We start from the raw sequence: 19,855 nt of genomic DNA, 5'->3' as shown, positions 1-19,855 counted from the left end.
GTCCAGGCCAGATGGTCTGGTTGTCTACTTGGGATCTGCCTCTGCGCATGGAATCAAGAATGTTGGCACCCCGTTACGTTGGGCCATTCAAGGTTCTACGGCACATTAATCCAGTGGCCTATTGTCTTCATCTTCCCTGGTCCATGAGGGTTCATCCCACCTTCCACATCTCCAGACTCAAGCCTGTGGTGTTCAGTCCTCTGGTTCCGGCCACTCGGCCTCCACCTCTGCCTCGCATGATAGCGGGACAGCCAGCCTACACTGTGTGATGCATCCTCTCAAGTCGCCAGTTCCGGCGTGGGACTCTGTATCTCATGGACTGGGAAGGTTACGGTCCTGAGGAGAGATCCTGGGTTCCGGCTCGGGACATTCTGGACCCCGGACTCATTCGGGATTTCCGTCGCCATTTAGCTACCCCTGGTGGAACGTAAGGAGCCTCCTTGAGGGGGAGGGTGAGGGGTCCTGTCACAGTTTCTGTGTTATTTGATTGTTGTTTCCTTAGGTTACCGCTGGAGGGCGCCCTTACCCTGTTTTCTAGTTTCCAGGTTACCCTGATTATTACTTATTGGATTCACCTGTGTTTATTTACCTTCTGTTCACCTGGTTGCCTTGTTATTTGGGTTCCTCAGTTGGCCTGTATCTTTGCTTAGGTCTCATGTTTTATTAGTGTGCGGTTGCCTTGTTTCTGTTAAGACTAAGGAAAAGTTCTGGATTTACCCTTACCTCTGCTTGCTGTGTTTCTCTACGCCTGGGTTCATTTTCCTACTAGAATTATTGAAACAGTCCCTTAAATTTCTAATATGAGTGTGGTGGCAAAACAGCAGTGATGTTATATAACAGCCAGTCGTGGTGTTTCAAGGGACCTCCTTACATGCAGGCACTCGCATGATTATGCAGTTTCCATACCGCCATAATGCCCTTTCCGGACCAAGTGCTGTCCATGCCAGTAATGTGTTGGAAGTTGTCAACGTTCACTGGAAGTTGTCAACGTTCACTTGAGTCCATCTTCCCCATACAGGAAATACACTTCTCCTCTTTCAGCAGTTGAAGTTCAATAAGCAAAATTGAAAACTTGTAGCCATAGAATCTCTAGGTCTTGTTTTTTTGGTCCCTAAAAGCTAAACATTCCTTTTAACAATCGCCTAGGTCTTTATAGAGTTCAATTCCCACAGTTCCATTTTAAAGTCTTGTTTAATATTGTGTTTTCATTACTTCTTGTCACTTTCTTGTCAAGTCTCTGGACACATTTGATTACTGTTGAGGATATACAGTTGAAGTCGGAAAGTTTACATACACTTATGTTGGAGTCATTAAACCTCGTTTTTCAACCACTCCACAAATTTCTTGTGAACAAACTATAGTTTTGGCTAGTCGGTTAGGACATCTACTTTGTGCATGACACAAGTAATTTTACCAACAATTGTTTACAGACAGATTATTTCACTTATAATTCACTGTATCCCAATTCCAGCACAATTTACATACACTAAGTTGACTGTGCCTTTAAACAGCTTGGAAAATTCCAGAAAATGATGCCATAGCTTTAGAAGCTTCTGATAGGCTACTTGACATCATTTTAGTCAATTGGCGGTGTACCTGTGGATGTATTTCAAGGCCTACCTTCAAACTCAGTGCTTCTTTGCTTGACATCATGGGAAAATCAAAAGAAATCAGCCAAGATCTCAGAAAAAAAATTGTAGACCTCCACATGTCTGGTTCATCCTTGGGAGCAATTTCCAAAAGCCTGAAGGTACCACATTCATCTGTACAAACAATGGTACGCAAGTATAAACGCCATGGGACCACGCAGCCATCATACCGCTCAGGAAGGAGACGCGTTCTGTCTCCTAGAGATGAACGTACTTTGGTGCGAAAAGTGCAAATCAATCCCAGAACAACAGAAAAGGACCTTGTGAAGATTCTGGAGGAAACAGGTACAAAAGTATCTATATCCACAGTAAAACGAGTCCTATATCGACATAACCTGAAAGGCCGCTCAGCCAGGAAGAAGCCACTGCTCCAAAACCGCCATAAAAAAGCCAGACTACGGTTTTCAACTGCACACGGGGACAAAGATTTTTTGGAGAAATGTCCTCTGGTCTGATGAAACAAAAATAGAACTGTTTGGCCATAATGACCATCGTTATGTTTGGAGGAAAAAGAGGGAGGCTTGCAAGCCGAATAACACCATCCCAACCGTGAAGCATGGGGGTGGCAGCATCATGTTGTGGGGGTGCTTTGCTGCAGGAGCGACTGGTGCACTTCACAAAATAGATGGCATCATGAGGTAGGAAAATTATGTGGATATATTGAAGCAACATCTCAAGACATCAGTCAGGAAGTTACAGCTTGGTTGCAAATGAGTCTTCCAAATGGACAATGACCCCAAGCGTACTTCCAAAGTTGTGGCAAAATGGCTTAAGGACGACAAAGTCAAGGTATTGGAGTGGCCATCACAAAGCCCTGACCTCAATCCTATAGAAAATGTGTGGGCAGAACTGAAAAAGTGTGTGTGAGCAAGGAGGCCTACAAACCTGACACAGTTATACCAGCTCTGTCAGGAGGAATGGGCCAGAATTCACCCAACTTATTGTGGGAAGCTTGTGGAAGGCTACCCGAAACGTTTGACCCAAGTTAATTTAAAGGCAATGCTACCAAATACTAATTGAGTGTGTAAACTTCTGACCCAATGGGAATGTGATGAAAGAGATAAAAGCTGAAATCAATCATTCTCTCTCCTATTATTCTGACATTTCACATTCTTAAAATAAAGTGGTGATCCTAACTAACCTAAAACAGGGAATTTTCACTAGGATTAAATGTCAGGAATTGTGAAAAACCGAGTTTAGATGTATTTGGCTAAGGTGTATAAACTTCTGACTTCAACTGTAAGTTCATTAGGCTACAGTATCTATTTCATTATTGTTGGTGTTTTAAAGGCCTGGATTTAGACACATTTTGTCAAACATATGCTGTTCTCATTCGTGTATTTGTTCAGGAAGAATATTATTGATGTATAGCATCACGTTTCCTCATAGCCTCAATCATCAATTAGATAGGCCACAGCCTAGTGTAGCCTATGCATGTGATGTGGAATTAATGACGCAGTGTAGTGTCATTGATGTAGAGAGGGTGTGACCTCGTGTTTTAAAATTGTTCCGGTGGAATAGTATTTATCACAGATAAACAAGAACAGAAGCCAATAGCAACCAGAGAGAAGTAATTATGAAGACCCCTCAGTGCCAAACCAGAGTCTCTCAGAGCGGCAGCGCAAGCTACACGAGCAGCCTCAGCACCAGCGCAATGAACCCGCTCAGCAGCGCGAGCCTCATCCTCCTTGTTCTCCTCATCTCAGCGATCCCCATCTGCAAAAGTAAGTTTAATAATATATTTTGAGCATGCTTTGGGTCTTGTACATTGCTAAAAGTCCAAGTCGAGATGTTAAAACGAAAAACGTTTTTAAGCAATGGAAAATGTAAATGTATATGGAATATGGAAGCAATGGAATTTGCTGTAGCCTAATTTAATAGGTTATGAAACATGTAAAGTTGTAATCAAAGGTTTTTCCAAACCATTGAATTTGGGCAACATAAATTGCTAATTGGCCTAATCAACAAGCTCAACAACAACAATATAAATGCTTAAAATATAGACATTTGTTTAGACTACAAAATAAAAATAGGTTCATCAATCATCTCACTTTGTTTGCTTTAATGTGTACAATTCCTGAATTTTATTTATTTATTTATCTGTAGACCCATGGTAGTTGTATTTAAATCCCTTACAATATGAATAGACCCATATCAATATTTAAACTCAAGATTATTTCACATGCCAAACATTCTATTATTGTGCGTAATTACACATTCTTGGGAACCTGCCCAAAGGAGAGAAGGTTGGAGAAATATTTAAAAACTTGACATTTACTCAAGTCTACCTTAACTGCAGATTGTCATGATAATTATTGGTAAATGAACGGCGATTGTTGCCTGTTGCATTTAATTAAACGTTTGCCATGTCATCAACACTATCAGCACTTTCAACTGGTAAATGTACTTTGTTCTGAAGAGGGCCTGGTGTCTCCCAGATCGTTGCTACAATAAGAGTGCTAGATTTGATCGTAGGGCGACCTTTCATTACAACGATGGTTTTCATTTAGCCTATATAACCTATTATCCAAGACTATATTTTCGTTTATGGGATTTTCTCTGACTGGAAATGAATTGATTATAAACGGGGTTGCATAGAGCACTGGCGTAAGCCTATAAACTCCCACCACCAGTACTGCGGCTTTGCAACCTGATGTTCTAGGGCTGCAGGACCGACACACTTCTGGTTTTCGTCTTCTCCTTCTAATAAGGGACTAATTCAGACCTGGGAGACCAGGTGAGTGCAACTGGTCTTAACTACCAGATAGAAACAAAAACAGAAGTGTTTCGGCCCTCCAGTACTGGAATTGAACAGCCCTGGGCTGGGTTTCCTAAAAGCATCTTACAGTAGTTACAGTAACAGTAAAGGTAATGTTAATTCTATTCAAACTAACTGGAAGAAATATGATTTTAGTGCTATGATGATTTTGGGAAATCCAGACCTATTTTTGAGTATGGAATTAGGCTACACTTTTATAACTCCCCCATAGCCATGTAACATACATAACTGACAAAAGTTGGAAAGGGAATGACCTCCTAATCCACCATCAGTTCATTTCACGGTATTTTGAACCATAATGGGACATCCTATTGGAACTTGTTGTGGATGAGCCTGATCATTAGTTTCAAATTTACCCATGAGTACTGTCAAACCTTTCTGGGAATAACATCTATTGTGACATTGTTGCAGCTAGACATTTGTTTTGGTAAAATTATGATTTTTAGTGTATTTACTGCACTGGTAATTTCTCTATTTATTTCATGCATGGCCCTCTTCCCCCTCTCTCACTCCTTTCTTTGTTCTATGACAGACAGCTTGAACCCCCCCCCCCCCCCCCCCAGAGACATGTCAGCATAATCTGAGGCAGGCAAACTCTGGGCCTGATAAACAGGCAACATTGTAATGACTCTAAACATTGGCTTGGATTCGACTCCAAACAGCAATAATGTCACAAATGATTGAGACAGAAATAGATTCAGAATGGCAATCGTGTCAATCACTCTTCAGTGACGTGATAAATTGTATTTGTTAAGGGTTATTTGCGGTGACGTTGAGCGAATGATCGCGGCTTTGATGCTCTCATGTGATAATTGGCACAGGTGTTTAGAGACATTTAAACCGCGATGGTGACAGGAAGAGATAACAGAGCTATTGCTGTGTGCTGTTAGGACAATTCAGACAAAAAGAAGGACAGAAGAGGGAAAGAGGAATCTATAAGGGAAAATAGTGGTTTAAAGAAAGACCATTGTTGGATATCAGTACACTTTTGGGATACAGAGCTGTTGGTTCATAGTTAGTTGGTCACTGAGTTTTTGAATATGAACAAATATGACCCCAGGATAACACAGAAAACTTCAATACACTCTCCAAGTTCCCATCCTCCTGTCATATTGTCAAAATGCATTACTTTATGACTGTGATCCACTCAAAATGGATTGTTATGGTTTTTAATCACGATATACACACTCCTATTAGCTCAGTGATACAGCATCAATGTGATGATGTAATGATACTCATGTCTGCCTGTGTTTCAATGGAAGGTTCTCCAATACAACAGCAGAGAGCAACAATAGACCAGTACCAGCTTCTCAAACAGGTAGGCCACAGAACTACAGTGTCTCTCTGTTCTCTCTCTCTCTCCATTTTCCCATGCTAAGACTGAGTTGTTTCTCTCCTTTGCAATACAGAGACATGTTTACTCCCTCTCTCATAACAACACTCGTCTTGTCTCCCATAGCTAGAAGATGTGTGCTCATCCTACCTTTCTGCAGACCTGCCATTTCGGGTGAGTAAGACTAGAATAATGAAATGTTCATATGAAAGTGCGGAAGAGAATGGATGAATGTTCAATGTTTTCTTTCTCTGAACCTCTCTCATATTTTAAAGTTCAGGATCAATTCCAATTATGATGAAATTTAAAATAGTCAATAACAGGTTTGAAATGAAAATGGTGTACAACCGTATCAGATGATTGCGCTCACCTCTTTCCCCCTGCTCTCTGGTTGCTACCCTAGATACCCAATGTTTTAGGAGAACTCTGTGTGTTGATGCTTGTACAGAAGTCTAAGGTATTCCACCCTTCGTGTTCCAGCATAGTAGCTCAAACAATAATCATATCACAAGTATAAATACACACATTGTGGTTTATCCTACTATGTGAGCACAACACAGTTGCATGTATATTCAGATTTGCAGTGTTTAATCATTCTCGAGTAAATTTTGTTTTATTTCATTGTCGTTGCAGAAAGGACGGGACAATCCTAGTAAAAGGGTAAGTGCGGCATCTGTTTCATCCGTCTATTGAAAAGTGTTCACTAAGGGTAACTAATATCAATGCAATCAACATCCAACCTTTTGACAATTTTTTTTTGTGCGTGTATGTGTTTGCTTGCGTATACAGTTTTTATTTCATTATGTTAAGCAACAAGGTGCTGGCTTAACAGAGGGGGCGGTAAGTTGGGTTAAAGCTCAATTTCACTGTGCACTGCTTTGCGGCTTGACACGAAGGCACATTGCATTTTTGTTTTATTATCTGTTACTTGTACTGTGTTTTTAGTATTGTATTACCTTTTTTATTCCATAACGTGAATTTTTATCTTGAAAAAGTGTTAGGTTTTAGCTTAGTTTTTATTTCCGGAGTAAACCAAATATTTAGAGTTATGAATTGCAGACACTTTGCTGCATATCACATTACCCCAGCTCTCACGTTCTCAAAATGCATGCCCGCTCACACAAACACACACTCTATTGCTGCCCAGCTTGTTAACTTCTCAAGAGTTGTCCTCCAAGGAGATAGGACCGTAGGTTTCTGGTATAGGAAATACCATCGTTTTCCCATCCCTGGTATGAAAAAGGTTGAAAAAACACTGCTCCACCTGCCAAAGTGCTTCCCTTCCCCTTGTCTCTTGCTCTGCATGCAAGATGCACACTTTCTTAAACTATTTTAGGTGCGGCATGTGTCCACACAGAGGCGTCATGCCCATAGGGGTCAGATTAGTCCAGTTTTTTGTTGTTGTTGTTTCTCTGTAATACTACTAGTCACGTAGCAATTTTATGAAGTTGGCTTTAGCTAGCCCAGATACACTACATCACCAAAAGTATGTGGACACCTGCTCGTCTAACATCTCATTCCAAAATCATGGGCATTAATATGGAGTTGGTTCCCCCTTGGCTGCCTCCACTTTTCTGGGAAGTTTTTCCACTAGATGTTGGAACATTGCCCCAGGGACTTGCTTCCATTCAGCCACGAGCATTAGTGAGGTTGGGCTATTAGGCCTGGCTAGCAGTCGGCGTTCCAATTCATCCCATCCCTTTGCAGGCCAGTCAAGTTCTTCCATACCGATCTCGACAAACCATTTCTGTATGGATCTTGCTTTGTGCACGGGGGCATTGTCATGCTGACACAGGAAAGGGCCTTCCCTAAACTGTTGCCACAAGTTGGAAGCCCAGAACCAGCCAGAATGTAATTGTATGCTGTAGCATTAAGATTTCCCTTCACTGGAACTAAGGAGCCTAGTCCGAACAATGAAAAACAGCCCCAGATTATTATTACTCCTCCACCAAACTTTACACTTGGCACTATGCATTCCAGCAGGTAGCATTCTCCTGGCATCCGCCAATCCCAGATTCGTCCATCGGACTGCTAGATGGTTAAGTGTGATTGATCATTTCAAAAAATGCATTTCTACTGCTCCAGAGTCCAATGGTGGCAAGCTTTACACCACTCCAGCCGACACTTGGCATTGCGCATGGTAATCTTAGGCTTGTGTGCTGCTACCCGGCCATGGAAAGCCATTTCATGAAGCTCCCGATGAACAGTTATTGTGCTGACGTTGCTACCAGACGCAGTTTGGAACTTGTTAGTGAGTGTTGCAATCGAGGACAGATGATTTGTATGCGCTACGGAGCTGAGCCGTTGTTGCTCCTAAACATTTCCACTTCACAATAACAGCCCTTACAGTTGACCGGGCAGCTTTAGCATGGCAGAAATTTGACAAACTGACTTGTTGGAAAGGTGGCATCCTATGACGGTGACACGTTGACAGTCACTTAGTTCTTCAGTAAGGCCATTTACTATTTTCTATGGAGATTGCATGGCTGTGTGCTCGATTTTATACACCTGTCAGCAACGGGTGTGGTTGAAATAGCCGAATCCACAAATTTGAAGGGGTGTCCACATACTTTTGTATATATAGTGTAGGTTCCCAATATCTCAAGGTGTGTCCTTAAAAATATGATCCAAAGTGATCATTTCAGGCAGCGCTGATAGGGATATTTAAGACCAACCAAAAGCTGGTTTAGCGGGTAATGGCATTATTAAATTAAATCAAATCAAATTTAATTATATAGCCCTTATCAGCTGATATCTCAAAGTGCTGTACAGAAACCCAGCCTAAAACCCCAAACAGCAAGCAATGCAGGTGTAGAAGCACGGTGGCTAGGAAAAACTCCCTAGAAAGGCCAGAACCTAGGAAGAAACCTAGAGAGGAACCAGGCTATAAGGGGTGGCCAGTCCTCTTCTGGCTGTGCCGGGTGGAGATTATAACAGAACATGGCCAAGATGTTCATAAATGACCAGCATGGTCAAACAATAATAATCACAGTAGTTGTCGAGGGTGCAACAAGTCAGCACCTCAGGAGTAAATGTCAGTTGGCTTTTCATAGCCGATCATTAAGAGTATCCCTACCGGTGCTGTCTCTAGAGAGTTGAAAACAGCAGGTCTGGGACAGCAGCACGGCCAGGTGAACTGGGGACAGCAAGGAGTCATCATGCCAGGTAGTCCTGAGGCATGGTCCTAGGGCTCAGGTCCTCCGAGAGAAAGAAAGAGAGAATTAGAGAGAGCATACTTAAATTCACACAGGACACCGGATAAGACAGGAGAAGTAGTCCAGATATAACAGACTGACCCTAGCCCCCCGACACATAAACTACTGCAGCATAAATACTGGAGGCTGAGACAGGAGGGGTCAGGAAACACTGTGGCCCCATCCGATGATACCCCCGGACAGGGCCAAACAGGCAGGATATAACCCCACCCACTTTGCCAAAGCACAGCCCCCACAACACTAGAGTGATATCTTCAACCACCAACTTACCATCCTGAGACAAGGCCGAGTATAGCCCACAAAGATCTCCGCCATGGCACAACCCAAGGGGGGGGTGCCAACCCAGACAGGAAGATCACGTCAGTGACTCAACCGACTCAAGGGACGGCATGGAAGAGCACCAGTAAGCCAGTGACTCAGCCCCTGTAATAGGGTTAGAGGCAGATAATCCCAGTGGAGAGTTGGGAACCGGCCAGGCAGAGACAACAAGAGCGGTTCGTTGCTCCAGAGCCTTTCCGTTCACCTTCACACTCCTGGGCCAGACTACACTCAATCATATGTCCTACTGAACAGATGAGTCTTCAGTAAAGACTTAAAGACCGAGTCTGCGTCTCTCACATGGGTAGGCAGACCATTCCATAAAAATTGAGCTCTCTAGGAGAAAGCCCTGCCTCCAGCTGTTTGCTTAGAAATACTAAGGACAATTAGGAGGCCTGCGTCTTTTTTGACAGTGGAAACACAGCCTATACAGCCGTGACTCACACTACCCATATGTGCATGGAACAACAGTAGCCTAATGTGCTTTTGGTGCCTGTATACTTTGTATTTAGAAATAGAAAAAAACGTTTTTTCCCATTTCGTTTTTTTAAATTAAAAACCAAGCATAGCCTCCCCTCTCAATTACGGCTTTTTTTGTTTGCCCAATGCAATTATAAAGAAGTCGAGACTGTCGATAAAGGGTTTGGCTCCTGAGACCGCTTGGAAATACATCTTAATCACCAAAGCTTTATTAAAATATAAAGTTTGAGAGGAGTAAAACAGTGAGCTGACATTCCCTTTTTATCTATGCATTGTAGGCAGGCCCACATTATTTTAGCCATGCAGGTCACGTTTTGGACGTGCGTAAAACCCCCTCCATGATGTAGGCTAGGTGTCCATGCCCATCATGAAACGGGAGATGAGAACTTCGGTGAATACCGGTGAACCTCATATTTAGAAGTTATCTGGTCTGTTAAAATGGCTTGTTTTCCGTTTCATATGTTCAAAACCTACTATAACGAACGCTTGTTCAACAGAAATGCGTCTTTTTTTTTATCCTGGTGATTTATTTGTTGTTTAAAAAAAACGGAATGTTTTTCTTTAAATTTTATTACCACAACTTATTAGAATGATTCACCTTCTTGGTTTTATGGTGACAAAGTCCGTGGCACGCTTGCAATGCAACTTCTGGAGGTGGGTGAAGGCTACCTGATCTTTAAAATGGTTCTGATTATGTTCATAAAACATAGGACTATTTGGGCGCAGTATAACGGTGAGTGGACATTCTCCGTTTCTATTTATATTGGATCAAAGTGCAGCAACTGTGAAAAGTTTGGAGGCGCATAAACCCTGCATAGTCTGCGTTGTTTTAATATTAGATGCCCACGGGGAGAAATGATGGTGCCTTTTAAGTGTAACATAGCCTATTTAAAACAAGTTGTTTTGTTTAGAATTTGATTAGACTTATTCATTCTCTTTTTAGGCCTTATCAATAAATAATTTAATCTTGCTTATTGATAATGTTTGGCATGTCCATGCTCAGCTATAATGCAATTTACAGTAGGTCTGGCCCCTATATCAGTGTGAATGCTATTGAAGCCATGCAATTACTTAGAACAATGTGGACTACAAATGGGTTCAAGTTAGCATTTAGCAAAGCTAGGTCTACATTTTGTTATTTGGCTTCCTTAAGCTATTTAACAAACTGTAACAGACTAACATTGGAGTTGATTCCAAGGCAATACATAAAAAAACGTAAATACACAGCTCGAAGCAACCACATATTTCACCATGGCGCACGTTCTGATTGGCCAGTGAGGGGCCATGCCTCAACATACTCACAACTTGTTTATTAATCAAAACCCAGCCCTTTCGCGCCAACGCCAGCAAGTGTGCCGATAGTGAAAATGGCACAAATATTTCTGACACACCCCTGAACGTATAGCACTACCGCATGCGCTTAGATTTACCATTGTGTTAGGTTTGTTAAAATAGAGCACTTAGTTTCTTTAAAAAAATATTCCCCAGTCACGAGGATACAGACAGCTCAAGGGGTATGCTTAGATATGCATTTTTTTTTATGATATGGAATTAAGCATAAGGATTATGCAGGAAAAAGGTGTTTCAGGTGTTTGAAAAATGCTAAATTCTCTAACTTATGGACGGGGGCCTAGCCCCCCTACAGACCACCCCCTAGCTATTCTCACATACTTTGTGCCCCCTCACATTTTTGGGGTGCATGACACACCTGTTTACACATCAGTGTATCCTGTCTTGTTTGCATGAGAATTGGAATTACTCATGCCCCCCTCACTTCCGCTGTCATCAGAATGACTGACGTGGGGGAACATCATTAGCGTAAATTAGATAAACAGAAAGTACAATGAAGGGAGTAATTTTCTGCCCTGTCTGAATAATTAATGGAAGACTGTATTTTTAAGTGCCAACAATTTTCATCTCAAGTCTCCAAGTCATTGTAATGGCACCGAAATGACATCCTCTATTTCCTGTGATGGCGTCATTAATTAATTTAGGATATAGCTCTGTTTACAGTCACAGGGCAGAGATTGGCTTTGCAAAGTTCATCCTCAGAGGATGTTAGCACAGTAAAATCAAGTTGAGTTGACAAAATGTAAAACTTGTCAACCAGATAACAATCAAAATATGATGTCTTTCCTAGACATTGTGATTACGCCATGAAAATGCGTATTTAACTGATTGTAATTGGTTATCTGACATCACTTAAATTTCGTCATAATGACATCCCACACCAAATGTTGTCCAATGTTACCTACGCATGACGCTGGTACATTACATTAGTAGAGAAGGTATAGCACTTCAATGTCCTGGCATGGCCTGCATGTGGAGAGCGTGCTGTCACTATGTGATGTGTCGATCTAAACATGCAGAGTCTGCAAATGAACACAGGGTTGTACTGAGGACTGTGTGTGTACGTACAGTTGAAGTCGGAAGTTTACATACACTTAGGTTGGAGTCATTAAAACTTGTTTTTCAACCAAACCACAAATTTCTTGTTAACAAACTATAGTTTTGGCAAGTCTGTTAGGACATCTACTTTGTGCATGACACAAGTAATTTTTCCAACAATTGTTTACAGACTGTCACGCCCTGACTTTAGTTATATTTGCTTTCTTTATTATTTGTTTAGGTCAGAGTGTGACAAGGGTGGTTTGTTTAGTTTTTGTATTGTCTAGGGGTTTTTGTCTTGTCTGGGGTTTTTTGTTATCTATGGGGATTTTGTATTGTCTAGGGTTATGTAGGTTGATGGTGGCCTGGATGGGTTCCCAATCAGAGACAGCTGTTTATCGTTGTCTCTGATTGGGGAGCCTATTTAGGTTGCCATTTTCCATGTTGGTTTTGTGAGTAGTTGTCCATGTTTAGTTGCCTGTGAGCACTACGTTGGCTTCACGTGGTCGTTTGATGTTTATTGTTTTGGTGGCGAATTCTTATATTAAACAAGTATGTACGCTCAAAACGCTGCGCCCTGGTCCACTCCTATAAACGGCCGTGACACAGACAGATTATTTCACTTATAAATCACTGTATAACAATTCCAGTGGGTCAGACGTTTACATACACTAAGTTGACTGTGCCTTTAAACAATTTGGAAAATTCCAGAAAATGATGTCATGGCTTTAGAAGCTTTTGATAGGCTAAATGACATCATTTGAGTCAATTGGAGGTGTACCTGTGGATGTATTTCAAGGCCTACCTTCAAACTCAGTTCCTCTTTGCTTGACATCATGGGAAAATCAAAAGAAATCAGCCAAGACCTCAGAAAAAGAAATGTAGACCTCCAGAAGTCTGGTTCATTCTTGGGAGCAATTTCCAAACGCCTGAAGGTATCACGTTCATCTGTACAAACAATAGTACGCAAGTTTAAACGCCATGGGACCACGCATCCGTCATACCGCTCAGGAAGGAGACGCGTTCTGTCTCCTAGAGATGAACGTACTTTGGTGCGAAAAGTGCAAATCAATCCCAGAACAACAGCAAAGGACCTTGTGAAGATGCTGGAGGAAACAGGTACAAAAGTATCTATATCCACAGTAAAACAAGTCCTACATCGACATAACCTGAAAGGCAAGGAAGAAGCCACTGCTCCAAAACCGCCATAAAAAAGCCAGACTACGGTTTGCAACTGCACATGGGGACAAAGATTGTACTTTTTGGAGAAATGTCCTCTGGTCTGATGAAACAAAAATAGAACTGTTTGGCCATAATGACCATCGTTATGTTTGGAGGAAAAAGGGGAGGCTTGCAAGCTGAAGAACACCATCCCAACCGTGAAGAACGGGGGTGGCAGCATCATGTTGTGGGAGTGCTTTGCTGCAGGAGGGACTGGTGCACTTCACAAAATAGATGGCATCATGAGGTAGGGAAAATATGTGGATATATTGAAGCAACATCTCAAGACATCAGTTAGGAAGTTAAAGCTTGGTCGCAAATGGGTCTTCCAAATGGTCAATGACCCCAAGCATACTTCCAAAGTTGTGGCAAAATGGCTTAAGGACAACAAAGTCACGGTATTGGAGTGGCCATCACAAAGCCCTGCCCTCAATCCTATAGAAAATGTGTGGGCAAAACTTTAAAAGCATGTGCGAGCAAGGAGGCCTACGAACCTGATTCCGTTCCACCAGCTCTGTCAGGAGGAATGGGCCAAAATTCACCCAACTTATTGTGGGAAGCTTGTGGAAGGCTACCCGAAGTGTTTGAGCCAAGTTAAACAATTTAAAGGCAATGCTACCAAATACCAATTGAGTGTATGTAAACATCTGACCCACTGGGAATGTGATGAAAGAAATAAAAGCTGAAATAAATAATTCTCTCTATTATTCCTAACTGATCTAAGACATGGAATTTTTACTAGGATTAAATGTCAGGAATTGTGAAAAACTGAGTTTAAATGTATTTGGCTATGGTGTATGTAAACTTCTGACTTCAACTGTGTGTGTGTCAGTGTTGCCCAATTCAGAATTGAATTGAGAATGCATCAAATTCCAATTAAATTCTGGAATTTGAATTGAGGTAGTAAACAGGATCCAAAATTGTAATTTGAATACGAATGAAAGTAAATAGAATTTAATTCAATTAAATTCAAATGCCTATTCTATATTAGGTGTAATCAAATCAAAGTTTATTGTTCACGTACACAGATTTTCAGACGTTATCGCTGGTGCGGTGAAATGCTTGTGTTTCACCGCTTGTGGTTCAAGCAATCCATTGCACCTGCGATAACATGTGCAAATCGAGCTCCAACAGTGCAATAATACCTAGCAAACAATTACAAAATAAGTTATCTCTGATGAGCCATGACTAGAATACAATACATATAAAGTGGAAGAAACAGTATGTAAACATTATTAAAGTGACCAGTGTTCAATGACTATGTACATATGGCAGCAGTCTAAGGTGCAGGGTAAAGTACCTGGTAGTGTACAAATATACTTATTGAACATAAAACATGTCATTATATACATGCGTAAAATATATTGTTGAAACGATTGATTTCAGAACAAACTCTTGAAGGAACGATCAAGGAAAACAACCTGTTTATGAATATTCATTATATTTCATTAATCACTTACATTTTGTTCAATATGGGGAAAATACCACATTTCCCAGAATGCATTAGTTTAACCCTCAAGTTGACCCTGAGGGATTCAAAAAGAAGCCAAACAAATTAAATGTTTGGTGGAATTATAATTGGCTATTCTAAGCACTAATGTTAAAAGAGTATATGAACATTCCAGAGAAAAGTGATACTTATTGTTATCTGGAAGTGTGACCAGTCAGATTCAATGAAACTCATGTTCTATGACTGATTGGAATTTATTTGAAATGCACTGAATTAACTTCTACTTCCTGTCACTCAAATTCTACATCCTGTAGGGTGTGGCCAATTCAATTAGAATTTCAACTCATGAGTGGAATGGGAATTGATTCAAAAATTCTGAATTGAGCCCAACCCTGGTGTGTCTGTGGGCGCCTGCCCTCGCACGGATGTGCTCGTTCACATGGGTGCATCCATTGGAGCATGCATTCATACTTGTGTCTGTATGGATGGGATGTTAGGGTGTGTGTGTGTGTGTGTGTGTGTGTATATATGGACTCCTCTCTGCAGCCCTCTGTCTCTATGTCCGGGCAGTTGTTCATGTTTCTCCATGTCTGTCTGTATGTGGATGTTTTGTGGATGTGTCAGTTCCCTGTGATGCACCCTCTCCTGCAGCTAGTTCCTCAACTCCATACCAGACGAGAGAGAGGAGAGGAGTTTGTGGTCCGCGTATGTACACTCTGCATGTTCCGTTTTACCTCTACTCTGCACCTGTCACTTCTTTGGAGAGGAAATCTCTCAGTAGTCTCTTAGACTCGCATATAACAAAGCCACCACAATTTGCAGTGCTTTGTTATAGTGTGATACTAATGATCAAATTAAAGATATTGTGAGCACCCTTTGCTTTTATTTAATTGGGAGAGCTAAAACTCTTGATGTGCCCTTTGCAGTCAATTTAGGGCATCTGGAGGCTATTCTCTTTTCACTTTGCCAATGTATACAGGATTTGTCATTTTTCCAGTGTGTTGTCCTATTATGAGACTGTTTCATTGTGCGTATAGACGCTACCTTTTTTACACATATTGTCACTCTCTGTACTCGTCTACATTAGCTGTTCTTTTCCATGATTCAGGTAATTACAGTCTAAAATTAGTGCATCTGACAGGTGAACATCCACATCGCTGTGCTTTAACTCAACATAATTAATCCTTCATTCTACCTGGGGTTGGCGTTCACATAGTAGCTACATCAGAATTGTGAGTGGAAAAGTGCTCCGCTTAGTGTGTGTCTGTTTACTGCAGAGACTCAATGGGAGTGACGTCTGCTCTAATGGTTTTGCCTACGAAAGAATGAAATAAGTGGAAAAGGAGTTTAGACAGATAAACAAGGATATCTAGCACACTTCTTTCTGTTCCAACTGAAATGTTGACTTTTTTCATTTTAAAGTGGTTGTCGGCTGAATAAATACTGCCTTACTCAAGTAAGACAATACCTGAATTTCTATCGCCTGATCATTGATATCCTCTGTGCTTTCTGTGTAGGATCATCTCCAGGGACCTGGGGGAATTCAGAGCAGAGGGTACTTCTTATATCGGGTATGAATACACACATTCAGGGAACAGGCATTAACTCCATTCCAAAGTTGATTTGATTTCATACATCAGTAACATTTGTTTTTCTTTCTTACAGCCAAGAAATGGAAGAAGATCCCTAGAATTTGAGTGAATGTAAGGTTTGGGGTATTTCTCAATGCCATTATCATTAGTAAACACTGCTGTAACACTGATGTCCATTTACTAGTGTACCCTGAAAGGGTTGGGAATGGGGGGAAAAAAACATATCAAACCGTAATCTGACAGAGTGAGGAGGCAGGTTTCCATGAAACTCTTTGGTAATTATTACTGTGAAAACATAGATGATCATTATTATCATGAGTAGTAGCCTACTGTGTTTGTGCTTGCATGGCCTTGACCCTTTAAAACAACGTGTTACAGAGTCCCTACTATACGTTGTACAGAGATGACACAGAACCAGAGACCCGAACAGGCACAGCCATCAGAGTGGTCCAGACCTCCACCAAAATGATGTTGAAAGAATGAAGAAACAAAATGAAGAACAAAGAAATGAGTCTAAGTAAAATAATCTTTGTTTGTCCAAAAGTCTTATTTGTGTTTCGATGATGTGTCTTTTGAATTAAAAGCATTGTTATATGGTTATTTTTGTGGTGGCATGATTTTGCAAAAAGACAGATACTGCTTATGAAACTTGCACAAAGAGAATTGTCAGTGAACACACAAGAGGAGTGTGTGTGTGTGTGTGAGCTGCAATACTCTTGGCCATACTTAGTGTGCTCAAAAAACAATGTCTCTCTCTGAAACATTTCCTATGACACAAGATTGAGATCTCACCCAACACTATTATGTTGCACCTGCATTCTGTGATTAAACTCTACCTTTCAAACAGACGAAAGACCAGAAAGGCTGATTATAGTCTCAATATACCAAAACCTCATTGTTTCAGCTACCAACTATTACATTCAGGTGAAGAAGTAAACTCATTCTGATGACGTACTAATTGTATTTACCTTATAGCATTGAAGCTTGATTAATAGTTTTGTTAATTAGGAAAATATTTGTGGAGAGTCAGGTCTGGAAAATGGAATAAAAATGTATACTTTGTTTTTGTGACCTAGTAACTATTATCAGACTTAACACACACAGCAGTGGCTGTATGATCGATAATGACACTACACAAATACTGTGAAAAATATGACAACGGATGAGTCATTTGACGTGTATCTCTTTCCTTTCTGGTTTCTCACCCACTGTGGGAGTATTTCTTGAAAGAAGTAGCTGGAAGGCTGTGGACTGATAGTGACCCATGAGCAGGCTGCTGTGTCCTGGAAAGCTAGATCTGGGTAGGGGATGGAGGAGGTTGGGAGTGTGAAGCAACAAGACACCCCACAAGACAAGTCTCTGAGTGAGAACTCCGCCAAGCGGAAAGCATGTGTTCAGTCAACAGCTAGAATGCTCTGCCAAAGGGTGAGAAGAGCTGGTAAAATATAATACCTGCCAGCTGTACATAATATTGTACCAGATAAAACAGAAGACGAACACACATTTGTATCTGATGCAGGATCAATTCACTTCCGTGTGGATCAAATATTTCACCTTGGCGCTTTCTAGTGGTGGTAAAAAGAACATCTCAGAAAGCACAGTCATATTTTCAGCACCAAGCCCATCCCAAGGCAATGTTACATTCCTTTAAGACTGTTGAAAACCTTGACCCTAAAGGGAGATAGGTTGGTCCCTTTCATTAATCAACCTGACAATATGACAAATTCTTTGTTTTGTGGGGGATGCAAGGGCTCACGAGTAGCGCAGTGGTCTAAGACACTGCATAGCAGTGCAAGAGGTGTCACTGCAGTACCTGGTTTAAATCCAGGCTGCATCACATCTGCCTTTGATTGGGAGTCCCATAGGGTGGTGCACAATTGGCTCGGGTAGGCTGTCATTGTAAATAAAAATGTGTTCTTAACTGACTTGCCTAGTTAAATAAATAAAACAAGGAATGGAAGATAGCTGCTCCAAGGTGCAGTACTTCCTCTAAACAGTAGATGTCCCAATGCTGCAACAAATACAATTTCACTATCAGAAAAGAATGTAAACTCAGCAAAAAAGAAATGTCCCTTTTTCAGGACCCTGTCTTTCAAAGAAACACTGTTTCCCATGCTTGTTCAATGAACCGCAAACAATTAATGAACATGCACCTGTGGAACGGTCGTTAAGACACTAACAGCTTACAGACGGTAGGCAAATCGGTACATCCGCACATCACACCTGCGGAACAGGTACAGGATGGCAACAACAACTGCCTGAGTTACACCAGGAATGCACAATCCCTCTATCAATGCTCAGACTGTCCGCAATAGGCTGAGAGAGGCTGTACTGAGGGCTTCTAGGCCTGTTGTAAGGCAGGTCCTCACCAGACATCACTGGCAACAACGTCGCCTATGGGCACAAACCCACCGTCGCTGGACAAGACAGGACTGGTAAAAACTGCTCTTCACTGACGAGTCGCGGTTTTGTCTCACCAGGGGTGATGGTTGGTTTCACGTTTATCGTCGAAGGAATGAGTGTTACACCGAGGCCTGTACTGAGGACTGTACTCTCGATTTGGAGGTGGATGGTCCGTCATGGTCTGGGGCGGTGTGTCACAGCATCATCGGACTGAGCTTGTTGTCATTGCAGGCAATCTCAATGCTGTGTGTTACAGGGAAGACATCCTCCTCCCTCATGTGGTACCCTTCCTGCAGGCTCATCCTGACATTATCCTCCAGCATGACAATGCCCCCAGTCACACTGCTCGTTCTGTGCGTGATTTCCTGCAAGACAGGAATGTCAGTGTTCTGCCATGGCAGCGAAGAGCTCGGATCTCAATCCCATTGAGCACGTCTGGGACCTGTTGGATCGGAGGGTGAGGGCTAGGGCCATTCCCCCCAGAACTTGCAGGTGCCTTGGTGGAAGAGTGGGGTAACATCACATAGCAAGAACTGGCAAATCTGGTGCAGTCCATGAGGAGGAGATGCACTGCAGTACTTAATGCAGTTGGTGGCCACACCAGATACTGACTGTTACTTTTGATTTTGAACCCCCTTTGTTCAGGGACACATTATTCAATTTCTGTTAGTCACATGTCTGTGGAACTTGTTCAGTTTATGTGTCAGTTGTTGAATCTTGTTATGTTCATACAAATATTTACACATGTTAAGTTTGCTGAAAATAAACGCAGTTGACAGTGACAGGACATTTCTTTTTTTGCCTTGTAACAACACAACTGATTGGATCAAACACATTAAGAAGGAAAGAGATTGAACAAATTAACTTTTAACAAGGCACACCTGTTAATTGAAGTCCATTCCAGGTGACTACCTCATGAAGCTGGTTGAGAGAATTCCAAGAGTGTGCAAAGCTGTTATAAAGGCAAAGGGAGGCTACTTTGAAGAATCTCAAATATAAAATATATATTGATTTGTTTAAAAAAAAA

The 19,855-nt window shown here is 41.5% G+C and overlaps 1 protein-coding gene across 7 annotated transcripts; it reads left to right on the top strand.

Annotated features, from left to right (window-relative positions):
• The first annotated feature begins 3,117 nt into the window (after positions 1–3,117).
• LOC139578575 (neuromedin-U-like) lies at positions 3,118–17,025 on the top strand. 7 transcript variants are annotated; one of them, XM_071406375.1, is made up of 9 exons: positions 3,118–3,373; positions 5,691–5,746; positions 5,888–5,935; positions 6,165–6,218; positions 6,395–6,421; positions 15,485–15,538; positions 16,351–16,404; positions 16,499–16,536; positions 16,804–17,025. In XM_071406375.1, the coding sequence occupies exons 1-8, from the start codon at positions 3,226–3,228 to the stop codon at positions 16,532–16,534; spliced, it is 477 nt and encodes a 158-aa protein (XP_071262476.1). In that variant the 5' UTR covers positions 3,118–3,225; the 3' UTR covers positions 16,535–16,536; positions 16,804–17,025. The 7 variants fall into 7 exon arrangements, with proteins under 7 accessions (XP_071262476.1, XP_071262474.1, XP_071262475.1 ...); XM_071406373.1 differs by having other exon boundaries at positions 3,126–3,373; positions 15,458–15,538; XM_071406374.1 differs by having other exon boundaries at positions 3,126–3,373; positions 15,458–15,538; positions 16,827–16,968.
• The last annotated feature ends 2,830 nt before the right edge of the window (positions 17,026–19,855 follow it).

This window comes from Salvelinus alpinus, chromosome 6 (genome assembly GCF_045679555.1).
Source record: "Salvelinus alpinus chromosome 6, SLU_Salpinus.1, whole genome shotgun sequence".
Lineage (NCBI taxonomy): Eukaryota > Metazoa > Chordata > Actinopteri > Salmoniformes > Salmonidae > Salvelinus > Salvelinus alpinus.
The sequence above is the reverse complement of the archived record's forward strand: the minus strand, read 5'-3'. Positions and strand labels throughout refer to the sequence as shown.

Bases quoted from the DNA above. Each gene is read 5' to 3' on its own strand.
- LOC139578575 (XM_071406373.1), top strand. From the start codon at position 3,226: ATGAAGACCCCTCAGTGCCAAACCAGAGTCTCTCAGAGCGGCAGCGCA. The intron at 5,936-6,164 runs GTGAGTAAGACT...TTGCTACCCTAG, and splicing joins CTGCAGACCTGCCATTTCGG to ATACCCAATGTTTTAGGAGA. The intron at 16,405-16,498 runs GTATGAATACAC...TCTTTCTTACAG, and splicing joins GAGGGTACTTCTTATATCGG to CCAAGAAATGGAAGAAGATC.